The sequence below is a fragment of the Amborella trichopoda genome, chromosome 2 (genome assembly GCF_054954075.1).
Source record: "Amborella trichopoda isolate Santa Cruz 75 chromosome 2, AtrichopodaSantaCruz75HAP2 v2.0, whole genome shotgun sequence".
Taxonomy (NCBI): domain Eukaryota; kingdom Viridiplantae; phylum Streptophyta; class Magnoliopsida; order Amborellales; family Amborellaceae; genus Amborella; species Amborella trichopoda.
This window is the reverse complement of record NC_142337.1, coordinates 60,359,393-60,382,116: the sequence shown is the minus strand read 5'-3', so window position 1 is coordinate 60,382,116 and position 22,724 is coordinate 60,359,393. Positions and strand designations below refer to the sequence as shown.

The window sequence follows — 22,724 nt, the reverse complement described above, 5'->3', positions numbered from 1 at the left end:
TTTTCACACAAAAAATAAAAAAATAAAAAACAGAAGAAGAAGAAGATTGTTAGGTTTTAAAACAACTAAAACAGGACTTTGAGTTCTTAGGATTTTAAGTTCTTAAATACTTAGACCAAAGGGCAGTGATTTTATGCAACAGTTGCATCATAATATAATATAATAATTTTTAAAAATGATGTTATGGCTATTTGTTTGATTCAAAATTTGAAATATACATTTTTTTCATTTTAATGAACAATCATAAAACAGAAAAATTTAAAAACACAACCTAAAAAGTATTTTTTTAGCCCAATTAATATAGGCCGTTCATTTTGATGAGATACTTGGATCTAGGCTTTAGAAATATTTTTTTTATTTCCAAATTTTTTGATGGCTTTATTATTATTAGATAAACGATGTTAAAAAAACAAAACAATGATTTTGAGTTTATAAAGGCTAAGATTTTAAAATTCACCAAATGAATGGTCTAGATTTGTTTTTGGAGGTGACCCATGTTTCAAATTGAATTTTTTTTTTGTTGGATTGATTATTAAGATGAAAAGAGTGTGTACAAAATTTTAAGTCATACAAATACCACAAATGGATTTCTAGAAGTGTTGTTACATTATACTATGATGCAACTATTGCATGAAATCATTGCCCTTATCTAAGTAATGAGACCAAGTGCCATTGTCTACAAAGAGAATCATATTAAATCTCACCACATTATTTTTTCAAGAAATCGTATTTCTCAAGTACAATCGTTTACAAATCGATTATTTATTTTTATAGTCATAATCATTGTTGTTCCTTAAAATTCAAAATAAGTGGTTGTAAGATTGTTATTGAATACATACAAAGCTCCAAAAAAATATGTATTGGATTTCGTGATTCATCCTAAACCATCCAATTTGACATCTAATGGATAATAGGGAGTTCAGCTCTCTTTTCTCTACATGTCTAGCGTTCATTACTGGCTGTGGATCAATGACAGACGGATCGTGATCACAGTACTAAAAATGAGCATATTACGTTATGTTTGGGAGGACTTTCTTGCGTTTTTACAAGTATCATTTTCTCCAATAACTCCAAAATAACTATTGCACCGATGAGAAACCTAAAAATCACCAGGGTTGGGAATGGATCGGGTTCGGTGGACTTAGTCCCGACTTAGACCCAAGCCTAGAAAATAAAAAATTAAAAAATTATTTTATATATTGTTTAACATATTTTGTATATCGTTTAACATATTTTATATATTATGATAAAATTATTTTCAAGATTTTTATTTGGTTATATGTCTATTTGATCTGTCCTATTTTTTTAATTTTAAATTTCATAATTAAGATAAATATGGATTTTCAAGTCATTATAAAGTTTCTAACACTAGAATTATATCTTCCAACAAAATTTAAATGTGCGGCTTTGCTCTTATATTATAAGACGGGCACCTTATAATAACCTCACCTCAAAAGAAAGGATATGAGCGATTATTGTTATGTCCAAACAAGGCCCAAGTGGGAATGGAGTTGAGGTCTGTTAGCACCATTTGAGCCTCAACTATCCGTCTAGGTTTTCATTTAAAGTATTAAAAAATCACTAATTATTTATAAAAACGGGTAGGGCTGCATTCCCAGTGATCAACCCATTAAAAAAAAAAACAAAAAAACAAAAACGAAGCCTTAAACGACTCATTGCAAGCAGCAACAGTGCGATCCCGCGGAAGCATACTGGTTTGTGCTTTTCTTGCGTGAACCTTCTTTTTGAATTTATTATCTTTTTCCCACGCTCTTTCTGTTCAGTTTCCCGATCTTCCGAATCACCCAAATGTCAACCCCAATTTTCTCGCTCCAAATTTATACGAGCTCCCTTTTCTGCAACTCTCCATTGCAGAGGCAGCTGATTAGGGCTTTCTGCTGAATCAGTACCCTCGGAGGTATGGCTTCCGTTATAGGGCCTGTTCATGACCGAAACCCTCTGTTACTTGAACATCAATTCTCGTCTTCTTCTACTTCTCCGCACCATGAGATAGAACCTGAAGCTTCTACTGAGGAGAGAGAAAAAGAAAACTCAAATCGAAGGATTGCCTCTGTTGATGTTTTCAGAGGCCTTACAGTCGCTGTAAGTCCTCCGAGTTTCCTCTATTCTACATTGTTCTTTCTTGTTAAATTGGATTTCCGATTGTATGTGGAAGTTCCAAAGTTTGTACTCTAGGGTTGAGAATTGAGTTTGTTTTGATTTGAATGGTATTTATGGAGACGTTGTTTGTACGCATGGGAAATGGACTTGTTTCTTCCTTGGAGTGGAATTACAGTTGGGGGTTGGGTTCGGAGGATTAGTTAGGGTTAATACGTTTTTAGCTTGATGAGCATAGAGTATTGTGATTTTCTTAGACATTACAGGAAACTCAAGTGTGGCCTATCTTTTATGGGGAAATGTTTCATGCTATCATTTTCTTAGTCATTTGAGAATTTGAGGTTGATTGCGAAAAGTTGTATTAGTTTCCTAATAGAGATCACTGGCAATGGGAACTGAAGAAAACAAGACCAGATTTGCCTTCTTGTCAGTTCAATGGTCTTTGTGGTCTGAATAATATCAATACTATGCATAAAAGAAAAAGTAAAATAGCGATGCATTGTACATGTGGCAAGACTAAAAAAATCAAAGTGAACAAATCAAACTGTGCTGTTCTCTGAATGAAGGGAGCTTCTTTGTATTAATTGCCTTTTCTATCATCCTGACAACGATAACCCAAACGGACTTTGTACCTTCAAAGTAGACTCTGGGCACATAATAATTCCTTTTGATTTAGATGGATGTTTATAACAATTTAGAAGTCTCACCTCGATTTGTCTCATAACCTCAAAATGGAAAATGGCAATATGTTGGTTTTGATTTTAAATATTTATGGTGCATATCCTGAAGAGCTGACTTTCTTTCCCTTTTTTTTTTGGGTCTTTGGGAGTCCTATGGATTTCATGAGATGCATGTATTAGGAAATGTCAGCATAGTTGCCATATAGTTCTGTTTGGTTTTCGCATAATGGCTTTATGATGATGGGGTTTCTTTAACAGCTTATGATATTAGTTGACGATGCTGGAGGAACTTTTCCTTCTATCAATCACTCCCCCTGGTTTGGTGTGACACTTGCTGACTTTGTGATGCCATTTTTCCTCTTTATTGTTGGTGTTTCAATCGGGTTGGTATTCAAGGTACTTCCTTACATATATCTCCTTACATTTATTTTATTTTGAAGTTGCAGTTTTTTCAAACATAATTCTCATTTTCTTTGAAAATAAGCGTTTTGAGCTTCAAAGTTCGAACCATTGGGGCAGCTAGAACTTGTAGCCTATAGTATGAAACTAACAGTACTCTTTAAATAGTATACATAGCCTATAGTATGAAACTAATAGTACTCTTTAAATAGTTTGCACTGTTATCTATTTGAAAGATTTTTTGTTCAACATACTGTGGGATTGAAGTGTTTTTTTTGTTATTTAGTAGAAAAATTCATGAAGAACTAATTAGGACTGAAAAAGTAATACAGCCCGTAGAACACCTTTGTGGCCACAAATTCACCTTCCTGTCTCTCTACTACTGGCTCCAAGAATGCTTGCATGTATGACTTGATTGATGTCCACGGTATTTTCTGAATGTGGTCTTATGCTTACAAGTACTGTTTCTTATTATTCTATTGCAATACTTCCCGTGTTTGTTACTTTCAGGTTGGTGTCCGACCTCAGTTAATTTTATTGTAGGATCATGTATGTACTATAATCTCGTATTTGTATGTTCCATGAGGTTCCTGAGTTTTTAGTTTAGCTTAGGCTAGGTTTTTGGGCTTTTTTGTATGATTCTAATATTTATCCAAGGTGGTTATAATACTAGTTCTCATGCTTATGGCGAATGTGCTTGTAATACATGATGCCACATGGTCTGAATCTTGAGATTTGTTCTCTTGATCTGAAAAAAATAAAGCAAGATAACAAGTTTCATCTTATATTTAAGACTTAATTCTACTTCAAGCTTTAATTACGATTTACTTCATGGAAACTAATATCATGATGTACGTTGAAACAGTGACAACAATATCATTTTCAATTTCTTGCAGAAAATGCCTGCTAAATTAGCAGCCACACGGAAGGTCTTAATAAGAACCATTAAGCTTTTCTTGTTGGGTGTGATTCTGCAAGGTGTGCGCCTCTTCCTCCTGGAATGAGATTTGTGATGAATCTTTTTATAAGCTTACATTACTTATGATGTTGCTACTTCATTTGCAAGAATTTTTAATGACCGGAGTTTCTATACATGGCTTGAGGACTAAAACTTTTCACCCATGATGGCTCGTTCTTTCCTATTGGAGATTTAATAAAAGAGAATTTGTAAGAAATTATATAATATGTTTATAAAAGCTTCAAATCCTTCACTGATATTGATTCCTTGATCATAGGAGGATACTTTCACGGGCTCAATGACCTAACTTACGGAGTTGACTTGCAACAGATACGGTGGCTTGGTGTGCTACAGGTAGCATGTAATCTTGTGATGAACCAATTGAATGTTGTTTGCCTATGGATCTGGTTTGTGTGACTTAGTTTAAGAGAAAAAATGACTCTATTCTGTTACACTTCATCAGCAAAACTTCTTTGTTTCTTTTCCCATAGTCGATTTTTCATATATGTAATTTGTTTTCTTTGTTAAATGATGGTGGTAGCATAGATATCCTTGATTATTTTTTATACATGTTGCAGTTATGTTTTGCATCACGAGTTCAAAGTTCACAACTCATTGAAGCAAGTGGATTTGACTTGGTTTGATATTGTATGATGTTATACAAGTTACGTGAAGTAGGTCTGCATGGCTATGGGAACTGATCTGAAAATCCTAAACTTATGATGCCTCATGAGAAGTCATTTCCAGTTCTTCTAATGACGAGTTGTTTCTTATTATTATCTATTCACCTATCTTCTATACAGAAGTTACATAGATGATGATTTCGTCTTTGAAATGAAAACTTATTTGGATAATGATGTTTTCAGAACTCAAAAGGGTGATAGGTGCCAGGCCATTGAAAGGGGGCTTGAATGGTGCAGGTGAAGTTAATGTTAGAGACTAAGACATTAGAAGAAATCGAGCCACAAGAAGGAATGTTTTAAGATAAGGGTGACCCAACTTGATATGGTGTATGTTTGTAAATTTATGTGCTGCCGTGTGTGTTTCTAAGTCAGGAAAACTGGGTGCAAAATAACAGGCAAACTTTGCCTCTACTTAATCCAAGGGAACACTTTCTCATTTGTATAAGCTTTAAAAAATAACTTCAATAGGGTTTATGTTGGTGATTAGGGAAAGAAGAGGTAATTCTTTAGAGGCATGCTGATTTCAGTCTTTGAGAGGTGATCCTTGTTGTGGTAAAATGGATTTAAGACCACAGCATAGTAATCAAAAGACTCAATACAATTAGGAGACCAGGAGTTCTTTGAGGTCTGCATGGTCTATATGCACAGCTGAGCATTGAGCGGTGGTCTAGGCAGGTGCCTAGAGTTGCTGCCTGAACCAACCCTGATCTTGGTGGTATTCTCCTGGAATGCCTCCATGCTGAAGCTCATGTGTCCATTTGGGGGCTTTTGACTACAGAGAGTCATGGCTTGTCTTGAGATGACTTGTAGCCTGGTAGTCTACTATTGGCTCAAAGAGCAACATTGGCATTCTTACAACTATATATTTGAGGAAATGCTGGACTTCATTTGGGAGCTGGCTTTTGCTTTGGGAATGGATGTGGCTGCTTGGTTGTACTTGTTCTCTATCATCACAAATAAAGTTTCTTCACCATAGCTCTGTTGTTATACATAAGGTATAACTTTTAATTCTTTGTGGAAACATATATTTAACTGGTTCTTCAGGTGTTTATTTCTTTTTGTCTAACCTAATTTTACAACCCAACAAGAAAGATCAAAATTGTTATGAGCATTGACAATGTTTAAACTTATTGAATGGCATGTCTTTTGTATAGTTAAAGTTCGATTTTGGTTGCATTGAAAGTTGTCTATTATGCATGTGGCCTGCTGGATGATTGTTTGGAAATACCACATGATGGGCTATTGACCTATTGAAACACATCTATTATTATGTAAGAAGTGTTTTTTTTTTAGTATGTTAACCTTTATTATGTAAGAAGTGTTAAATGTGCAGTTTTTTATGTACCAATCAGAAATAACACGCAAAGTGTTAAATGTGCAGTTTTTTATGTACCAATCAGAAATAACAAATTCTGCTCTTTACATAACTAAGAATTTTTATGAGTTCCCTGGACACAGAACTATGGTAGTGATGCACAGTCTATCATATTTTGTAGAGGATTTCCATTGGCTATTTCTTGGCTGCAATATGTGAAATCTGGCTTGTGGGAAACGTTCGAGCGGAATCGGCATTGGGATTTGTAAAGAAGTACTTCATGGAATGGTTAGTAACTCTCTTTTCTTTTTCGTGTTTCCGGTGAATCAATTGACTTTGGAAACTCGATTTTCTTGATCTCTAGTACATTACTTCTACAATATTTGTATTGCCTATGTGATGGGTGAATTACCGTTCAATTGTGGCTTAATGCTATAAAATTGACCTTAAATATAGAAATCGTGTTGATATTATCTGTTGCAATAATCTTCTTTTGTCATATTTGGCATTAACTGTTGCATTACTGATTCACAATTCAGGTATGGGAGCATGAGGATCATGTCATTTTGTCTTAGCTTAACAGCATGTCTTTTTAAGCAGCCCTCAAACACATGCACATGTGTGTCAATTAAATCTCTGAGCCACTTCACCTTAGAGACCTCTCTGAGAAATGACTTGAATGAGATGCAATTGAATTGTCCTACTTCCACTAGGCTTATTAACCAGCACCTAATGAAGCTATAGGAACTCCAGATTATCCAGGAAGATTCATATTAATATATTATGATCCTGAGGTTCTGCCCTAACAAAGGACACCATGCAACACGACCCTTCTAGATTCAGTATAGTTTTAGTCATGGATTTCCAGATCAAGAGTATATGTTGTGCTGCCTTGCTCTTCTAACCTATGGCTTACATTAGTTGCTTTCATATGCTATTATCCCTAAGTGGTTGCTTTCTTTTCTCTTTTTTTCTTTTGTTAATCAATAGCAGGCACCATTGCGATGGGCTCTCAACATAAACTCTGCCAGTGATCCTATTACCCCTCTGATCGTTAGGATTGAATTCTTCAATGTTTTTTCCGATGCCTACTTTACATACCTTTAGTTCGGATTGATTCATGGTGGGCTGATGTACATTTTATTGGAGCTCCATTGTTTACTTAAGAAGAAATCACAACTTGTGTATTTTCTTAAGTTTAAGTAAACAATCATCATTGAACCAAATTAATGGTGAATAATATTACCAATAACCTGATAATTATAGAAAACGGAAATTTCTCAATATCCTACTTGAGACTCTTCAACTCTTATTTTTGTTAATGAAGTTTGACTAAGAGCATGCCATTGGAGAATTATCATTTCGCTTGAAGCTTACAGTGCTAAATTTTTCCTTAATGTGAAGGTTGGTTGCTGTCTTACTGTGTTCACTCTATGCGGGATTGTTGTATGGGCTTTATGTTTCCAATTGGGAGTTTGAGGTGCCTGGCATGCATTCTAATATGTTCAGTTCCAACTATAAATCTGAAACTATTGTGAGTTGTGATGTCCTATTCACTCTTGCAGCTTACATCTTGGACAGTTGTAATATGAAATTATGTGTTCCTAAAGTATAATGAAAATGGGGAATTATCAAATTCCATGAGAGGTACAATATTTAACACTTAACACATTTATAACTATTTCAACTCATGATCATGTGTCTTTGCTTGGGTATTTTAAAATAAAATAAAATCATCATCATCATTATCATCATCATCATTTTAGCTTTTCCCAATTAATTGGGGTCGGCTACATGAATCCTGGTTCTCCATTCTGCTCTATTAAAGGCCATATCATTCGTGGGGCCAGAAGTCCCCATATCTTTTCGAACTACTTCCAACCACTTTATTTTGGGCCTACCCCTTGCCCTTTTTGGTCATTCCACTTGAACTAACTCGCACCTCCTAACAGGTGTTTGTATTTGGCCGGTGCCACTCATGACCAACCCACCTAAGTCTATTTTGTCTCATTTTATATCGCCTATTGGTGCCACGCTTAAATTCTCTCGAATAGATTAATTTTGAATTCTATCCTTTCTTGTCTTGCCACTCATCCATCTCAACATTCTCATCTCCGCTATATTCAATCTATGGGTATATTTTTTTTTGTCCACCCAACATTTCGCCCCATAGAGCAAAGCTGGTTTCACCATTGTCCTATAATACTTGCCCGTCAGCCTCATTGGTATGCACGATCGCATAAAATTCTAGTTGCACATCACCACTTCACCCACCCAGCTCTAATTCTATGTGCGGCATCTTCCTCGATCTCTCTATTTTCCTGAAAAATCAAATAAGAGTGGTAAAGTGTTAAATAGTGTATCTCTCATGGGTGTATGTTTATAAATTTCCCATAAGTGATTATATTGCTTAAATTTTGCACTGTACATATTGTGACTTCTTGAAATGTGTCATGCCTGATTTGATTGCACTGTACATATTGTGACTTCATGAAATGTGTCGTGCCTGATTTGATTAGAGTTTTTTTGTTTTTCCATCAGTTGGCTATTATTTTTTATTGCTTCTATGCATACTTTTTATGATATCAGGTTCATTGTGAAGTAAGGGGCAGTCTTGGACCTCCATGTAATGCTGTTGGCTTGATTGATCGCTTTCTTCTTGGTGAGAAACATCTCTATCAACATCCTGTTTACCGGCGAAAGGAGGTTGTTGGGCAATGTTTTTTGTGTTTTGCTAATGAGTTGGTGGTTGTATATTTGGGTTTGAATTTTGATGCTGCATGTTTTGTTTTATGTTGAAAGGAGTGTAGCATTAACTCCCCTGATTATGGACCTCTGCCACCAAACTCACCTGTGTGGTGCCTTGCTCCATTTGACCCAGAGGGAATATTGAGGTTTGTCCAGTTGATATAATACTTCAAGCATACAAATTTTCTTTTTTCTAAATTTAATCCTATGTAATTGCCGATCTCTACATTGCACCATGAAGAAACTCATATACATAACATGTAGTTCATGGTTAGTGTCATGTTGAATGTTTTAGATGACAAATTCTTTACTCTCAGAATTGCGCATGACACATCTTTAGATGTAAATTATTTGTGCAGATAGCCGTGGATACTGCTTCTGTTTTAGCTAGTTCTAGCTTCTGGTTCCGATTTTTCTAACCTGTTAGACGACTTCTCATTCTTGTTTCACAAGAGTTGGCCCTGAATCTTTTCTCTCTAAACTATTATGTCATTTATATGGAAAATAGTACAAACTAAAATGCGAATTCATCTATGCGTAATTGCGTACAATTCAGGAAATGAATGCAATACGTGTAAATTTAAACTCTCCAAACTTAATAAGCTTAAAACATGGTTTTCTTTAGAAAAAAAAGGATGAATGTCCTGTACAATGCAAGAAGCAAACAAGTGCTATAAAATATTGATTTAGGGGCCTGATGGCTTCTACATTCATTTCTACAATTGAATACCTGTTCTTTTTTAAAATTTTTGGCTTTTATGGTTGAAAATGTGAATTTCTCAACAATATTTTATAATCTGAATGGAAATTTGGAATAACATTATCACTAATAAATATTTCATATATTTCATTGGCTCGAAGTATAACATTAAGTTTTGGCAAGAAATGTTTGTGGGCTGAGATTTGTAATATGAGTTTCCAAGCTGTTTGTTAGGTTGGGCAGATTTCAATTGGCTGAGAGCATGTTTGCATTAGAACAATTAGATATAAGTGCAGTCATTCAACTGCCTAACCATCTTTCATTCTAAAAATTCAGTGGGGTATTATAATTAATTGATGATGCAGTATGTGTTGAAAGCTGTAGCAGTGGATAACCTTTCCTATGAACTGCCCTTTTAATGGAGAGATTTGCAATCCTTGTAGATCTCTTTGAAGATGTCATTCGTAGTTCTTGTGCAATGTTGAAAAACTTCATAATATGGTGAGAAGCAGTGAAAAACATTATGAAACTCAATGTTTGTGTTGAAATCCATCGGAATCCACGCATTTTAGGTGCCATAAAAATCTCTAAAGATTCAGATTGGAGTTTTGCAATTACAGTCCTCCTCCATGGGCATGAAAACCTAACTGTGAGAAGGTGTATTTGTTATGTGTGAGAGAATTGTTGCTGAATTATACATCTGGCTTCTATAAATTGAATAGGATTCAGAATAAATTATGGTGGTCATGCAACATTCTATTAGTGCCGCTTAATTTCTGAATACAAAGATAAAAAAGTGTGTTCAATGCTTTTGAATTCTGCTTATTAACATTCCGTTTTATCTGTATTTTTTAAGTAAAAATACCTGACATACAAGGAAGGAATTGGTAGTGCTGCAGACTAGCCAACAGGATATCTACAATGGAACATCTACATTCTAAAATTCATGAAACTCTGGCTTCAACTTGGCATGGGAGAAATTACAGATATGCTCTATTACCATTTACCTATTAGGTCTCCCGTTTCTCTTAATTGTATATTTGAGGTGACAATTAAGGGTCAGATTTGAATCTTTGATATGCTGTTTCTTCTAGTGGACATGGCTATTCTGAGGTGTTAATGTATATTGCCTTTTAGGAACCACGCATTGTGCGTTTTCATAATTGTCCATTTATTTCTCTGTTTTGGTTATCCACTGAGAAAAAAATAAAAGAAAACATTGGTCGGTTCATAGGTTGCATCTCATGTCTCAAAATATTTATCGTCCCATTACATTAGGCTATGATATATGTCGATTGTCTTACTGATTCCCTTAATAATTTAGTGATGTAGCAGAGTATGCCTTGTCTTTCAACTCATTTGAATTCATTTTGCATGGAGATTCCTGATTCTCAGTTTACTTTACTCTAAATACAGTTCAGTCTCAGCAATAGTAACATGCTTTGCAGGACTGCAGTATGGACACATTCTTGTGGGTTTTAAGGTATGACTGAGAGATGATGTGAACACAGTTCAAATTGTTTTTGGGAGACACTAACCAAATAAAACTGTAAAGCCTGTCTTTGGTTTTATTGTTGTGCTTGTGATATTTCACTTCCTTTTGCATTTTGTACGCATGATTTCGATTGCCTGATTATTCCTTTCTGCAACATCAAACTGTTTTGTGGTATTGCAAGAGATGGTGTTTGATGAAGAATCCCATTTTCTTGGAGATATCTGGACATTTATTTATTAGTAATTTCTATCCCCGTACCTGACCTAAGAATCTTTAGTTTGGTATCAGAGTGGGTGGCAATTAATTTATGATACCGCCTAAAATTGTCAAAATTTGATTCTTGAATTTCTTTAGAAAAATCCAAGTAACTGTAGGACAATCATCATTAAAAGACACAAAAAGACGAGAACCATAAATAGAAGAAACTAGAGCTGGAGTCCAACATCCTGAATGTATTAAAGCAAATGGCTTATGACATGACTCTTGTTCAGAAGGTGGCCAACATTGTTTTGATACTAACACATTTTACAACTCCGAACATGCCATCACTAACACTTATTACCGGTAACAAAAAGTCAAGAACTTTTTAATATTAACACGAGGATGTCCACAACAAGCATGCCATAACTCGCCTTTCAATGTGGTTGGTACCCATCATCGAGGGAGCTTTATTGAAATGGGATTTGTGTACAAAGAAACTATTTACCTTTTGTACAAGGAGGTCACAACTATTCGCACTCATTAGATGTCAAATTGAATGGCTTGAAGTGAGTCACGAAGTCTGGGAGTTTGTTTTTGGAACTTTGTGTCTAATTAATGACATTCTTACAACTGCCCTTTTTGAAATCTAAGGGACAAGAATGATTGTGACCTCCTTGTACTAAAGATAAACGGTCTCTTTGTAGACAATCCCTATTGAAATAATGGAATCCATTTTTTTTTCAAAATGTTTCGAATCATCTTCCAGTCCCACATTGATTGAGGAAAATTGAAGAACAAAAAAACATTAGTAATTTAGGCCAAGCACAAGCAATAATAAGAAGAAACCTAGGGTTTCTTCCCTAACCCATCTAGGGTTTTAAAAGCCTAGGGCTTTTGCTTCCCTTTCCTGAAATAGAGTGACATGAATGACCACTCAAGGACCCCACACAATAATATTTTATCTCTATGCGCTTTCTGTAATTCTGATGTTTTGAGACTCAAATGTTGGTGGAAAGGCAGCTGAAAATTTTGAATCGCGAATTCTAAAGTTAATAAAGAAAGTTTGAAGTTTCTAATCTTACTGTCATAGTATGAAGTTAGTTTCCTTTTCTTTTTTATTGGAAGTGTTTCAGAAGATATTATCTACCTAATTTTGTAAAAGCATAGTTTCCTAAAAATTATAAAGGGATCTAGGTCCTTATATTTGGTAAATGAAAATTTGTAATGAATTTATGAAGGTTTTATCTTACTTGAGATTCAAGTTTGGTAAAAATCAAGTGGTGCAACCTCATAAATACCATGTAAGGCCCTAGACCAGATTTGTTGCAAAGATTGAAGTTGAATCAAAATGTTTGTTCCAAATTGTGGTGTTGACTCCAAATAAGGTGTTGATTCCTCTCCCATGGTGTTGAAGCCTACTTAAACCTTAAATTCCCCAACCCCATTCTAACTAGGAGATCCCAATATTCGCAAAGCCCTGCTGTCTCATATACTTCTTTAGCCCACCCTTTGTATTACACTAATGTAGGAATCAAGCCCCTTGGTCCTACATCAAGTTTTCTATTTTTCCTTCCATATACACAATATTCTTCTTTTGTTTTTTTCATTAATTTCTTCATATTTTGCATTTTTTTTTCTCAGAATTATAAGCTATTTTTTCGTTCTGTTTTGGGGCGACTCAGGCCAACCTGCCGCCGGGCCATACTCAAGCCTGCACCTGGTTTCGGCTTTTCAAACTCTGCATAAAAATCGAGAGTGACCAGTGGCTTGATGAGTCTAGAGACCGTGAAGTTAGCATGTATTTAATAACTAAAAGCTCATCCATTAAGTAGATGTTTAAGGGTAAAGCAGTGGACTATTAAGAAATTATTTTTTGCAATAGAAGACTGCAGCCCTCGTATTCAGTTTCATATTTATGTTATCTAGACCTATTTACCTCATCTGCATTCCCTTTAAACAGTTTCAATCTATCTGAATGTTTACATATTTCTTTTGCAATTTTTTGTGTTCTAGAGCCATATGACACGGATACTCCTGTGGACTATATCTTCCTCTGCTCTTTTAGGTGTTGGGTTTGTCTTGCTGGCACTTGGTAAGTCATCCTATCAGAAATCAAAGTTATTGCTTCTGTTATTTTGGGATGTATATTCTTCAGTTGGCTCTATTCTGACTTGCTTTTAAGTGAATTATTGGTGATTACTTTTTAGGCATGCCGATAAGTAAGCCACTGTACACATTAAGCTACATGTGCATCACGGTTGGAACTGGAGGCTTCCTCTTCATTGTAATATATTACATTGTGAGTGATTTTCTCCTTATACATTAACCTTAGATCATCCTTTCTACATTATACTTGGATTAATGTTTCAATTACCTGATTTTACCTTTTCCCATGGATATGTTACGTTTCTTTTCTTTCTTTTTTTAATGAAAGATGAGTGACACTAATTTGATCTTCATTTTTCCCCAATGCTTCTTTTTATGTGTGTGTGTGTGTATTTGTAGGTTTTCACTTGAAACATCGCAAAACTCAAATCCGGAATGGTCGTGGTTACTGAGGATCCTAAAAGTATACAAATAATTGATTCTATACAAGGATTTGGCTTGGATCTCAAAATTCACGATCTGCATTGGTACTGGATTGCAATATAAATCGAGTTGGAATCATAATAAGGGAGTAGGGCATTGGCTTGATTGTCTAGGTGTTGGAGTTTGCAACTCTACATCCGTGGTTTGAATCTCGCAATGACACAGTTGACCTACCCAAATGAAAAGTTAGAAGCATAATCTTCCATTTTTGAAAACTCTGGAATTGACATGTTCTTGCTATCAAATGATAAATGCACAATATCCATTTAAGGCCTTGTTGGATCATAACATTTGGAAGGGTTTTAAATTATTATTATACACCAAGGATATTCATGGGGTCCAAAAAGATACCAACATATGAATGTTCCCAATCAGGAGTATCCAGGTTTCTTGTTATTGAAACATAAATCTCTGCAGCATATTCAGGAATAAAGGCCGTGCTTTGACTCTTTATTATTAGACCGTGTCAAACATGCCCTCAGTGTCTATACCATTGTCGAGTTGTGAGCCTCTATACCATTGTCGAGTTGTGAGCCATACCCTGTCTTTATCAATATCACAAAGCATATTACCAGCATGCTAACAAAGTGAACTCAAGACATCCTATGGACCAATCAAAGATACCTGACACGTAAATACTTCTCTGAAGAGGCTGAAGATACTTGACACATAAATATTTCTCTGAAGAGGCTGAAGATACCTGACACATAAATACCTCGTTGAAGAGGTTCATATAGATTTCATGTCACCATGTCATAGTAATACAAGGAAACCACACTACAAGAAAACCATGTCTGTGGCCTTTTTATGGCACCAACAATTAGACACACCCTCTCTTCATCCCAATTATCAACCCCCAAAAATATAAAATTCAATTTGCATACTAAAGATGATAAAAATGAGTTTCACTCCAACATTGAATCTAGACCTTCTTATTTGATGAATTTCAAGATCTAGGCTTTTACGAACTCAAAATAGTTTTTTATTTTTTTAATCTTATGATAATAAAGCTATCTAAAAAATCCTCCTAAGGCTTAAATCTCATTATTTTACAAAAATGGATGGTCTATGTTAATTGGGCTAAAAAACACTTTCTATAGTGTGTTTCTATTTTTTTATTTATTTATTTACATTGGAATAAAAAGAGTGTATATTTAAAACTTAGGGTCGAACAAATGGCTCACATAGTTTTTGGATATTGTTTCATTATTTTACTATAGAATTGTTGGATGAAATCACACACACACACACTCTCTCTCTCTCTCTCTCTCTCTCTATATATATATATATATATATATATATATATATATATATATATATGTCATGATATTCTCTGTTTAGTACTTAATTCATTCCTTATCCATTGTCCGTCGATATTTAGTAGCCGTATCCTACATTCCATGATCATCAATGTTGTCATATACTCAATATTGTAGATTTTGCAAGCTTGTGGACATTTGAATATGGCAGTTTTTTTGTGCAGGTTGATGTTTGCAACTTTAGAAGGTCAACAATCTTACTTGAGTGGATGGGGATGAATGCACTCATTGTATATGCTTTGGCAGCTTGTGACCTGTTTCCAGCAGCCATCCAAGGCTTCTACTGGCGGTCGCCTGCTAATAACTTGGTATGCGTAACTTCCGTTTTATATGTGGTCCATGTCCCATTATATTTTCTGTGCATGTTTGATCTTACGTATGAGAACTAAAATTACAAGGTCATGTATTTTAGTGGACTTTTTCCTTTTTTGTTTCTCATATTTTAACGACCATGTGAGAGTGAAGGGTGATTTTAAAATGATGACTGGCTCAAAGCATGGGGTGGTCAGTGTGGTGGGGTGCCATAAGGCGACGTACTGAGTTCCATTCTTACTAGGTCTCAAGTTAACATTAATTTTTTTTAAAAAAAAGAAGGGTAATTTTAGAACTTTTTTCTCTATTGAATTTCGTTTTACCTTCACATATTTTTGCAATAATCAGTTTCCTTAAACTCTCTCTCGCTTTCTCTCTCTGGACTTGATATGCAGGTCAGTGCTACAGAATGGCTACTTGAAACTCTACTTCACTCTAAAAGGTGGGGAAAGTTGGCATTTGTACTACTAGGAATTTTATTCTGGTGTATAGTTGCAGGATTTCTCCACAAGAAGCGTATTTATGTGAAGTTCTAAATGCCACTGGCATGTGCGCCGATTAAATCTCTTTGTAAGTTTGTTTTATAATTTTGTATATTGACGTTTTATTTGATTAACTTGGCAAATGAATGAAGTTTCTTGCAATTTCCATTAACAGAGTATTCTGTCCCTTGGCAATGCTGTCTGAATTTGCCTTGCAAGCTATTCGTTTCTTCTATCATTGTGCGGGCCTTGAAATCACAATTGATGAAGTCGCCTTATAACGGCTTTGAATTGATCTGATTGGGTAAGTCAATCATTAGGGGAAGGGGATCCCACTCTGCAAGTAAGCTCATGCTCGTGCCTAGACTACCCAAAGTGAGAAAAAAAACTAATACTAAAATGCAAATAGAAAAAGAAAAACGCAACGTCTGTAATCCTTATTCAGGAACCTACTTTGCTATGCCATAGTTATCAAGACTGGAATATTTCAACCACTAATCATTGCATGCCTTAATCGGTCTGCTCCAAAATAAAAAATGGGTTTGTTTGATATCCAGGATAATGTTTGATCAATTATGATTGCCTGACCTATTAATTTTGAGTGGTTAGAAATTTAAACAAAGTTGGCATTTATATATATAGGGTGCGGTTTCTATAAGGTCGAACCTTAAACAATTCAATTAAGGCGCACCTCAAAATTTTATCTTAACATGTAATTTTGTTATAAAAAATTCTTAAGATTATCTTAAAATTCATTTTCATGTCTAATTATAGAATTTTAAATTCTAAAAATGGTTAAAATCAAGTAGATCTATAAATATATGAAAATCTTGAAAATTGACGGTCTAGATAATGTGTTGCAGGATGCACTATTTCTGGGACTCATAATTTTTTTTTTTATATTCATACATCTCGATATGGAGATGATCGATTAGAGCATTTGTCATCATTAAAACAAAATTTCCCATAGATTTTTGAGGTGCATATGTGATTCTACATTCTAAGGTTGCAATTTTATATAAACTTTTCTTATATATATATATATATATATATATATATTTTATTCAGTTCAACTGGTTTGTCCCAAATTTGTGTGGATCATAGCCCTCATCGATTTAGTGAAAATTATGATTCTGGTTGAAGAGGAATTCACGCACACTAAATCGCATTTAAATTTGGAAAATTGATCGAACAGCACATTTTAACATCTGACCCATTTCTTGTGATTTAGTTTCGAAGAGCCCATCAAAGATCAACCTCTAGTCTATTGGTGGAATTTATTTAGTTAGTGGAACAAGAGTACCAAACCACTTGAATCAGGGGTGGCCTACCTGGCATCATGGTTAGTGGCAGCTGATAAAATGGAAAGTCCCCGAAAAGACCATATAGGAATGGGATTGGGGCATTCGTGGTTAGGGGGCCGATGCGGTCTCACCCACCATTAACATATATATACATAAATAAATAAAAAGATGGGTAGTATCTTCTATGATGAGCTCATATGGAGAGACTGTGCGGGGTGTATTGGTAATTTCTTGTGGTGATTGGCCTTCTTTTTTTTTTTTTTTGGTAGATAACAAGATGTATTGACCTAAGCCAATTGTGGTGTAGTTGAGCCCCGGCTCATCTGCGCTATTCATTTGATGAGAGGAACCATTTGGACTATTACAATGAAAAGACGTGCCTTTTCACAAGCATGGATAAATTGTACTCTTTATTTTTTTAACAATATTAAAAACTTTTATTGCTAACGGAAAAGGATTACAGCAGATTTACACCACTTGAAACTAAAAGTGAAGACAGAGAAACTCCCCTTAGCCAACAAATCAGCCTAAGCATTAGGCTCTCTGTAAACATGCTGAAAAGAAACTGAGACCTCCTATCAAATTCAGAATTTCACATCGCATTGACTTAAGGGTCTAAGGAACTCTCTGCTTATTAGACACCAATTGACCACATTTATTGACTCTCCTTCCACCACGCAGTAGGTACCCACATTTTTGTCCCTAAAAAGTTTCAGACCTTGCAAAAGAGCTGCAAGCTCTGCAAAATTAGCAATGACTTGACCCAGAGGCCTTAGTAACCAAAAACTATTCTTCCATCAGCCCCTCTCACCACACCTCCCTAACCTATTTTTTCAGGATTCCTAAAAGAACTTCCATCAAATTTTAGTTTAGAAGATTCCTCAAAAAATGGAGCCTATCTACCCACGAGCTTATTTCTGATCACTCGAAGATAAATGAGATTGTGCAGACTTCGTAAAACATCTATATGAGAAATTCCTTGACATTCTTTGGTAATACTAAGCCAACTCTAACTAGAATGTAAGACATTGTTCATCACCCTCTCTACATATAAATATTTACCTTCAAATACTCTCCTAAGACATTGTTCATCACCCTCTCTACATATAAATATTTACCTTCAAATACTCTCCTATTTCGCTCTTTCCATGCTTCCCATAACACTGCCCCTTTTACAACTTTCCAAATGACAATATCACCATTTGATAAACAAGGGAAGCTTAAATGGGAAACTACACCCAAAACATTTTGGGGGAGATTCGTACTAAAGCCAAAACGATTTAGAAGACGTTTCCAAATCTTATCCGTAAAAAGACTATGAACAAGGAAGTGGGCACAAGATTCCCCATCCAACTTATAAAGTAAACACACATTTGGTAGAATCTTACTTCTCTTGATCAAATTATCAATAGTTAGCACTTTCTCTTGTGCCGCTAGCCAAATAGAAACTTACACTTTGTGAGGTATGGGCCTTTTTCAAAGCTGACACTTGAACCAATGACTATCTTCAACTGTGTTGGGTTTATGTGGCCTTTAAAGGCCTTATGAGTGCTTGTAAAATAAAATGATATAGTAGAACATGAACTCAGTGGGAGTATGGTCTCTCGTGGACCATACTAAGGGAACGATGGTTTGCTGATACCAATGGTTTAAAAAACGGATCAGTAACCCGGATCGGGCTTCCAAAAAATCGATCCGGATCGGCGAATCGGCGATCCGGATCGGGAATCGGGTGAATCGGTCAGAATAAAGCTTAAAAAAAATTCGAAAATTTTTTTAAAATTCATTATAAATATTGTTTTTTAGGAATTCAATAAAAAATGAGGGTACTCCATTAAGAATTTTTATGTTTTTGAATGAATATGCGAATATTGATATGTTCTTTCCCTGCATGAACCGCCATTCAGCATTTAATTTATAGTATTTCGTGCTCATCCCTACACTGTTGCTGTTGGGACTCGATATGTGAATAATATGGCTGGGATAGGGTGGCCTCAGAATCATCATCTCTCTCATTTTCTCTTTGAATAATATGGATTAAAAAAAAAAAAACAAATTTTCAAAAAAATCGATCATGGATTAAAAAAAAAATCACAAATTTTCAAAAAATTCTATCATGGATTACAAAAAAGAATTCGATCATGGATTAAAAAAAAAAAATCACAAATTTTCAAAAAATTCAATCATGGATTACATAAAATTCGATCATGGATTACATAAAATTCGATCATGGATTACATAAAATTCGATCATGGATTACATAAAATTCAATCATGGATTACAAAAAAAAAAAAACAAAAAAAAACAAAAAATTCAATCATGGATTACAAAAAAAGAAAAAAACAGTTCGATCATGGATTACAAAAAAATCAATCATGGATTACAAAAAAAAAAACAAACATTTCGATCATGGATTACAAAAAAAAAACAAACATTTCGATCATGTATTACAAAACATTCGATCATGGATTACAAAAAATTCTATCATGGGTTACAAAAAAAAACAAAAAAAGCGATCATGGATTACAAGAAAAGAAAAAGATCATGGATTACAAGAAAAGAAAACAAACATTTCGATCATGGATTACAAAAAATTCTATTATGGGTTACAAAAAACCAAAAAATTCGATCATGGATTACAAAAAAACAAAAACAATTCGATCATGGATTACAAAAAAATCGATCAAGTATTACAAAAAAATCTATCATGGATTACCATATAAAAAAATAAAAAAATAAAAAAAAATCCGTACGGACTCGCCGATTCACTGTTCGGACTCGTCGATTCCGTACAGTGAATCGGCGAGTCACTGTGCAGAATCGTCCGGTTCTCTCTAGAACCGGACGATTTCCAATTTTTCAACCTATCCGGTCCCTTTTCGCGAATTCCGAGTCGAACCGGGCGAGTCCGGTTCGACTCGGCGTTTTTTAAAACGCTGGCTGATACCAATCTGTGCTTCACAATCTAGGCCAGTCGGTTGGGAAAAACCCATGTTACCCGGGCATGAAGAAAAATCCGATGAGGGTTTATGAGTTAGCCCTTGATGACCGAGAACAATGCCCCGATGAGTGAGCGAAAAGGCTGTGTGACCCTTGTGTGTGATGGTGGCCGACAGAGACAGGGGCTAAAACCTCATCCATGTACCATCACACAACATGTATATCGATAGATCGTTCGGAAAAGCCAGAAATCCACTTTTTAAGGTGAAACGTATGCATGTACGAGATATACCCGTATGCGCCATAGAGCTGTGGTCGCATAAGGTCTTGGTGACCTTGATTTGTTTTTAAGGGAGGACCTGTAATCCACAGACTAGGATTGCGACCCTTGGCTCATCTGTCAGACTTTGGTGACCCGCTAATGAGCCCATGTTTGGACTGTGGGTCATGGGAAACATTGGGTCGGTTCGATAAGGCAAATGTGGTCTGTAGTCCACAGTTGAAGGTGAATTGCCCCATGATTGCAGATTAAATTCCTTAACCATATGGATCTATTTCCCATCAAGTTAATTTAATTATGTTTGTTTTATGATAGAAAATATTTTAGAATTTTTATTTGAATTTTTATTAATCATTTAATATTTTATTTATAATTTTTTTGGACTTATAAAAATGAAGATATTGATTTTACAAAATTATAAAATTCAAATAATATTTTAGAATTTTTTTGATAATTTAAAATTATATAAAATATCATGGAGGGGCCCATAGTGTACATGGGCCCACCATGTGTCAAGTGGGTGGGGCTCACATGTGCCACACATGGGTGGCACGCCTCACCCATTGGATTCTTTCTTAGAGTTTAAGTTACTTCATGTTTTGGTAATATTATGTTATGGCATGTGATCAAATAAGATATGAAATATTTTGACCACATATAGACCAAATATTGAAAGTGTATATTGACTTGATATATTTTTGAAATATTTTGTGAAAGATTATAGAATGCATAATATTTTAATTAGATTTAATTTATCTAATTTTTATTGACGAAAAAATGGTTAAGGAAAGGGAGATAATGGTTCATGCACCTTCCATAATGTTGATGGCGTTTTGGATGGCTCAGATCTCTCACCCCACCAGCCACCCTTGATCGACAGTCTATGTTCAATCTCACAAGAAGAGGCAAGTCAAGGAAAACCCTAAAATCTTGTTCAAGCCTACAAAAAAGAGAATGTCTCTACCCAAAATCTTTACACCTTATCTTTCTATCTCTCTCTCTTAAGAAAGGTTTTCTCTCTCATGTTTGATCTCTCTCTCTCACATTGTGAAAGAACCTAAGGGTTTAGGTTATGGAGTTCTTCTCTCTCCTATCTCGCAAATATGGATTTATGACTAAGGGTTTTAGGATTTAGTAAAAAGATAATTCATCTCTCTCAAACTAGGTTGCTAAGATTATTCACTTAGGGTTTGAGTTTGTGATCAAAAGGGTTCATATTCCATTGGTGTGGCTTGGTCGAAATTTACTTTCCCGGTTCAAGATTGAAATTAGACCGTTGATTCCGCGTCATCGGATGGTGGTGACTCGGTGTGGGGTGTAATAAACCCGATTGAGGTAATCTCTGGTCCTATTCCTTTTGTTTCTTGCAGTCTTATCTTTTATTCTCAAGCATAGTGCACAATTGTTTCAATGACATCAAGTTGTTAAGATATTGGTTTTATTGTTATGTTGATTTTATTTTTAAAATTTATCTTATTATAATGTAAGTGATATTTTTCCAAAAGAAAAGGGTAAAGAAAAAAAAAAATGTATTCCACGTAAAAGATCACATAAGTCTTTATTTCATTGGTATCAAAGCTATTGATACTGGATGTCATTAGTTATCTTTTTTTTTTATTGAGTTTAAATCAAGCTTGTGAATGAGATATAAGAAAGTTAATAACCTTTGAGGTCAAGAAATACACCTACGGTTAAGAATTATTGAAATATTTCAACACCAAAAAGGCACTTTGCACAATGAGTATTCTAGGCTATTTTGGAGTAGTGATATAAAGAATATAATGAGGTATTTTTCTAGTACATAATTCAGTGATATTTTGTGTCTTTAATAATAGGATTTACCTACAAAATTTCAGTGGGAGATCCTTTAGGAATTGAGAGTTATGGACTCAATAATGAAGGGTGTCAGTTCTGTCCATGCAAAATTCAGGAACTGTCTATTGAGTTCCGTGATTTTTCTTACCAATCATATGATTTTATTTCTAGCTGAAATTGGACTGTGACTCATAAAATTGAGTCTACTTTAAAAAAAAAAACGTTTCATCGATAAAGTCCTTGTGGTTTGAAAGATAAGATCAATTTATTGAAGAATGCGCAAGTGTTGTTTTCTGCAACAAAAATTATTTTTATGACTTGGAAGATAAGATTTAATGTCTATTCTTAACAGATTGTTTTATAGTTCACACTAAGTTTTTAGACTT

At 34.8% G+C, this 22,724-nt stretch overlaps 1 protein-coding gene across 19 annotated transcripts; it reads left to right on the top strand.

The window, feature by feature from the left end:
• Positions 1 to 1,617: 1,617 nt before the first annotated feature.
• Positions 1,618 to 16,553, top strand: LOC18445127 (uncharacterized). 19 transcript variants are annotated; one of them, XR_016049878.1, is made up of 15 exons: positions 1,618 to 1,715; positions 1,876 to 2,103; positions 3,057 to 3,194; positions 4,094 to 4,175; positions 4,433 to 4,509; positions 6,335 to 6,441; positions 7,558 to 7,687; positions 8,743 to 8,815; positions 8,956 to 9,047; positions 11,018 to 11,084; positions 13,311 to 13,389; positions 13,505 to 13,596; positions 15,370 to 15,513; positions 15,913 to 16,087; positions 16,175 to 16,553. XR_016049878.1 is itself a non-coding variant. In XM_088859069.1 (14 exons), the coding sequence occupies exons 2-14, from the start codon at positions 1,921 to 1,923 to the stop codon at positions 16,051 to 16,053; spliced, it is 1,449 nt and encodes a 482-aa protein (XP_088715195.1). In that variant the 5' UTR covers positions 1,618 to 1,715; positions 1,876 to 1,920; the 3' UTR covers positions 16,054 to 16,171. The 19 variants fall into 19 exon arrangements, 9 of the variants coding, with proteins under 9 accessions (XP_088715195.1, XP_020529784.1, XP_088715200.1 ...); XR_016049880.1 differs by lacking the exon at positions 16,175 to 16,553 and having other exon boundaries at positions 11,050 to 11,084; positions 15,913 to 16,171; XR_016049877.1 differs by lacking the exon at positions 16,175 to 16,553 and having other exon boundaries at positions 15,913 to 16,171.
• The last annotated feature ends 6,171 nt before the right edge of the window (positions 16,554 to 22,724 follow it).

What these genes read in the sequence shown, in the direction of transcription:
- LOC18445127 (XM_020674125.2), top strand. Translation starts at nt 1,921, where the DNA reads ATGGCTTCCGTTATAGGGCCTGTTCATGACCGAAACCCTCTGTTACTT. An exon ending in CAATCGGGTTGGTATTCAAG is followed by an intron (nt 3,195 to 4,093) that starts GTACTTCCTTAC and finishes AATTTCTTGCAG; the next exon opens with AAAATGCCTGCTAAATTAGC. An exon ending in GACCCAGAGGGAATATTGAG is followed by an intron (nt 9,048 to 11,017) that starts GTTTGTCCAGTT and finishes CTCTAAATACAG; the next exon opens with TTCAGTCTCAGCAATAGTAA.